The sequence below is a fragment of the Cryptomeria japonica genome, chromosome 1 (genome assembly GCF_030272615.1).
Source record: "Cryptomeria japonica chromosome 1, Sugi_1.0, whole genome shotgun sequence".
Classification (NCBI taxonomy): domain Eukaryota; kingdom Viridiplantae; phylum Streptophyta; class Pinopsida; order Cupressales; family Cupressaceae; genus Cryptomeria; species Cryptomeria japonica.
In genome coordinates this window covers 105,284,824-105,290,154 of record NC_081405.1, presented here as the reverse complement: position 1 = coordinate 105,290,154, position 5,331 = coordinate 105,284,824, and the positions used below count along the sequence as shown (strand labels likewise).

General features: G+C 33.7%; 1 protein-coding gene across 1 annotated transcript; it reads left to right on the top strand.

Annotated features, from left to right (window-relative positions):
* Positions 1-540: 540 nt before the first annotated feature.
* On the top strand, positions 541-3,579 carry LOC131040664 (nardilysin-like). Its single transcript, XM_057973620.2, has one exon. The coding sequence runs from the start codon at positions 673-675 to the stop codon at positions 3,514-3,516; it is 2,844 nt and encodes a 947-aa protein (XP_057829603.2). The 5' UTR covers positions 541-672; the 3' UTR covers positions 3,517-3,579.
* The last annotated feature ends 1,752 nt before the right edge of the window (positions 3,580-5,331 follow it).

Sequence of the window (5,331 nt, the reverse complement as noted above, 5' to 3'; positions counted from 1 at the left end):
CCTCCACAATAGTTCCAATCCACCAAATATAACTCACCACTAAAATCTTACGAGTGTAGAATGTCATTTACAAAATATGAAAGGAAAGTTGATCAAAAGCAGTTTGCAAGCTTTGTAATCTCAAGCTACATAAAACCAGACTACAATTTGGTTACATTGAACACAGACAAAATAGCTGGTCAGATTTAGGTCCCAACACTATTTCTGAAAAATTAAATTATTTTTTAATTTTATTTAATAAAATAAATATATATTTTTATTTTTAGTAGTACTAAAAATAAATAAATTTGTTCAAGAATCACATATGTCACTTGTTTACTGGAGTTGTTTCTCTATTCAATGTTTTTTTTTTCTCATTTTATTTCATTTTTACTGGAGTTTTACTGTATTCTAAGTTTTTTCTTCTTTTTTCTTTTTTCTTTTTAAATATACTCAAGTCATTACAATTTTACTGTATTAAAAATAGAAAAAAGAGATTTTATTTAAACAAAACATCTGAGACATTTAAACTGAACAGAAAACTACAGCCCAGGATTTTGGTTTTACTGAAACTGAGTTCTGATATGGACAAGCAGGAGGATCAGTTTTAGAGAAGAAAAAGAAGTTGGAGTGTTGTTACCTGGAATTTTCTTGAGCAGCAGTTTTTTTTTGTTTGTGCCTTAAACAACATTGATGGCTTTTGGCAAAGGAGAGATCATTAAATCCCCTGAAGACAAGGCTCAATATAAAATTGTTCATCTACCTAATGGTTTAACAGCAGTTTTGGTCCATGACCCACAAGTCTTATCAGAAAAAGAAGAGAAATCTGATCCATCTTCATGGTTAGGCACCTCCCCCATTAGGAATGCAGCAGCAGCTATGTGTGTGGGAGTGGGGTCCTTCTCTGATCCAGTGGATGCCCAGGGTCTTGCTCATTTTCTAGAGCATATGTTGTACATGGGAAGCTCTGGATTTCCAGGGGAAAATGAGTTTGATACATATGTAGCAATGCATGGAGGCAGTTCAAATGCTTATACAGCTAATGACTGTACATTTCATTATTTTGAGGTGAATGGCAAATTCTTAAAGCCATCTTTGAAGAGATTTTCCCAATTACTGACCTCACCATTGGTGAAAGCTGAAGCTGTCCAAAGAGAGATTGAAGCATTAGATTCAGAGTTTGCTCAGGCCTTGAAATGTGATAATGATCGTCTTGTGCAAGTGCAATGTCACACTGCTGCAGCAGGACATCCTTTAAACAGGTTTATATGGGGCAATAAAGAGACTTTGATGGCAAAAGGTGTTGATAATATAAGAAGAGAACTTCTTGATTTCTTCAATGAATATTACGTTGCTGGGCATATGAAACTTGCTGTAATTGGTGGAGAATCACTAGATATGTTAGAAGAATGGGTTATGCAGTTGTTTGGGAATGTGAGAAAAGATGTTTCTCAGAAGCTCACTTTTCACAATTCAGAAGCACTATCAATTTGGAAGCCAGGAAAAATGTATTGGATTGCTGCTATGAAAGACGTTCATGATCTCATACTAACATGGCCTCTTCCTTTTCTATGCACAGAATACTTAAAGAAGCCAATGGAATATATATCTCATCTCATTTGCCAACAGGGTAGTGGTAGTTGCTTGTCTCTTCTTCAAAGTAAAGGTTGGGCAACATCTATAGCCATGTCAACCTCATTGCAGGATGAGATAGGTGATGGTAGAGGTTTTGTGGGCTACATGTTTCAGATAAAAATAGAGCTCACCATTTCAGGATTACAAAAGGTTTTGGAGGTTATAAGGATTTTGTATCAATATATCAAGTTTCTAGTTCATGTAGGTCCACAAGAATGGATATTTAAGGAGCTTGAAGACATTGGAGATCTATGTTTTACCTTTGCAGAAAAGCAATCACAACATGAATATGCAAGCCACCTTGCAAAGAATTTGTTGAAGTATCCAGAAGAGCACATCCTCTATGGAGAACATGCATTCAAAATATGGGACCCAAAATTGATATCACATGTCTTGAGCTTCTTGAACCCAAACAACATGAGAGTTGATATAGTGACAAAATCATTGAACTTGGGATCTCCAGCTATCCGGTATGAGCCATGGTTTGGTGTGCCTTACTTTATTCAGAGTATTCCATCGTCCATTTTAAAGGGTTGGAAATGCAGTCATTTCATAGAAGCTGGTTTGCATTTGCCACATAAAAACAATTATATTCCAAGAAATTTTTCCATGAGAAGCATGGATGACTATGGTACAGGCAACTTTGAGATTCCAATATGTATTAATGATGATCAATTGATCAAAATATGGTATAAGGAAGATCATCATGTTCCTCAGGCAACTGCTTACTTTTGGATAACATTTCTAAATAGACCTCACTATTCAAAAATAAAGGCCATTGTATTGACGGAGATGTATGTGTTGCTTCTTTTGGATGCTCTCAGAGAAATGTTGTATCAGGCACGAGTTGCTAAGCTGAATATCAAGATTTTCAATGTAGGACAATGCAGGTTTGAACTCAAAATATGGGGTTTTAGTGAAAATCTACCAGTTCTAACTTCAAATATTTTGAGATTTTTAAAAACATTCATACCAGCAGAGAAGCAGTTTAAGATGATTAAAGAGCAGATGAAAAGGAATTACAAGAATATGAATATGAATCCAATGACCCATTGGGAATATCTGATATCTTCAGAGTTCGACAAAAAACTCTCCTGCCTCAATTCATTATCTCTTTCAGAGATAAAAAAACATATCTCAGCATTGTTTGAAGAGGTTCATATTGAAGGACTTTGTCATGGTAAACTATCTAAGGCAGATGTTACTAATATTGCAGATATATTCAAATTGACATTTGCATCAGCAATACCTCTGCAGGCAGAGATATGTTGGACGAAAAATAGCCTCCCACATGGGGCAAGGCTAATAAAGGACACATATATTAAGAACAAGACAGATATAAACTCTTCTGTTGAGATTTATTTCCAGATGGGTTCAGTTTCCATGAGAACAAAGGCTATGGCTGATCTCTTTGAATACATTGTTTCTGAGCCATTTTACAATGAGCTCAGGACAGATGAGCAGTTAGGGTATTCTGTTGATTGTGGCACTAAAGTGTCACGAGATGTAGTGGGCTTTTCCTTCACTGTTAAATCTTCCAAGCATAATCCACCTTATTTGCAGGACAGAATAGATGCATTTATTGCCAGATGGATCCAAACTCTTGAACATATGAGTGAGAAGGAATTCCAATACTACAAAAGCACATTGCTAGCAAATAAGTTAGAGAAACGTTCTCTTGAGCAAGAAACTTATTGGTATTGGAATGAAATTTTAAAAGGAACATATCTATTTGAAGGATATAAGCTTGAAGTAGATGAGCTGAGAAAATTAGCAAAGCTAGATATTGTTGGTTGGTGTACTTCTCACTTAAACCCTAAGTCTGCAGACTGCACAAGGGTTAGCATTCGTGCATGGGGTTGCAATTCTAGACAGAAGCAGAACACAATATCAACTTTATAGACAGTATTAAATGATGTATCAAAGGATTTCACCACATAACAGTAGTGTAGTGTTTTCTTTTCAGTATTTTTCTCCATTCCACTACCAGGTTGGCAGAAATGGAAGTGTTCTATAGCTTTCAGGAAAATGTATGATTATCTCAACTAGTTTTTATTTATGTTTGTTGTTATGCTTAACAAATGTTCCAAGAGAAAAATAAACCATCTAACTCAAACTCAAATACATAACATTTCATCATTTTAACAAAATGAAGAAGCATAAATTCATTTTTATATTTCTATAATGTCAATTGGCATTTAGCTGTGGTTATCCCGTAGATTCTATGATTGAGTAGATCTTTAGAATCGGTCAGCTTTTCTCATATTCCTAGAAAGTGGAATCGAGTTGCCAAATTTCTATAATGTTAATTGGCACTTGTGGTAATTCGGCAGATTCTACAATTTAGTAGATCCTTAGAATTGGTCAGCTTTTCTCATATTCCTAGGGAGTGGAATCGAGTTGCCGACTATCTAGCCAAATGGGTTTTTGATCAAATGTAGGATTGGAATATTGTGGATATGAGACACTTGCATATAGATTTGTTTTATATGTTGGAGCAGTTAGTGGTGGATGATAGGAATGTGTAATTCTTTATTCATTGCTGAGCTGCTGACCCTTCTTTTTCTTTGTGTTTAATAAATTTTTACTTCTTTTGGAAAAGAAAAGATCAATCTGTCATATTTGTACCATGCAGGGTCACCTGATGAGACTGATTACATTATGAAATCTGCAGATGATACTCTATCATAGCCCTATGATCTAGCCATGGACCACACAGGATCATCATATCAACCTGTCCTATAACATAATCCTATATCTGAGACATATGGAATACATTTTCTTAGTCTAGTAATAGACCACACAGGGTCACCATGGACAACAGTTCTGCTCCAAAATCTTATAACTGAGTTTCAAATTTCTGATGGAGATATTATCCTTTCAGTTGTTTTAAAAATTATTAGTTAAATATTGATTTAGAGTTTCTTTTACTCCGATGTAGGTAGGCTTCTACCAATTGAAGATTGAAATAGATGTCACGTTTGAAATAGATGTTTCTTTTATCTTAATAGGAAGACTTGTATTATAAATCATATATATATATATATATATATCCTGATTAGACTTCCTTGAATTCTTTATATCTGTGTTCATTCTGAGACTCCAGCTGAGAATAATCCTTGTCAGAGCTGTACAATGAATGAAAGTTCAAAATGGGATTTAACATTGAACCTTTTTATGGGCCTGCGCCCCTTAATTCAAAATGTAATCAGTAGCTTGTGTTAATTTTCTGTCTCAAAAACTGTTATTTGTAACGTTAGTGACTTTATTATGCTTGCTGATTTCTGTCAGTCGTCAGATTACAGCAGATTTCTTTTTTTCTGTATGATTTTTTATAAAATTTGAAAATATAAATTTTGAAACTTTTATAAGTTTTAAGCACGTGGTTTGATTCCACTTATTTTATTTAAATTGATGTTATATAATTTTTATATTATTTAATATAAAAAGTGTATTATTTCATTTTTTCAAATATATATAACTCTCTAAATTTGATGTTCTTCTTTTTATTATACATAATGAAATTGCTTGAAATTTTATTAAGGGTTGAATGGGATAAGTTTGATAATTTTAATTTATAACGTACATAAAAGAAAAAAGCAAAGGTCATATATTATTGAGGCAAAAAGTGTCTACTTTGCATTGTCTTTTTTCATTTCATATTTATTCTTAGACCTTTTTGTTTTAATAATAGTTTAATTATCTATAGTTTAACAA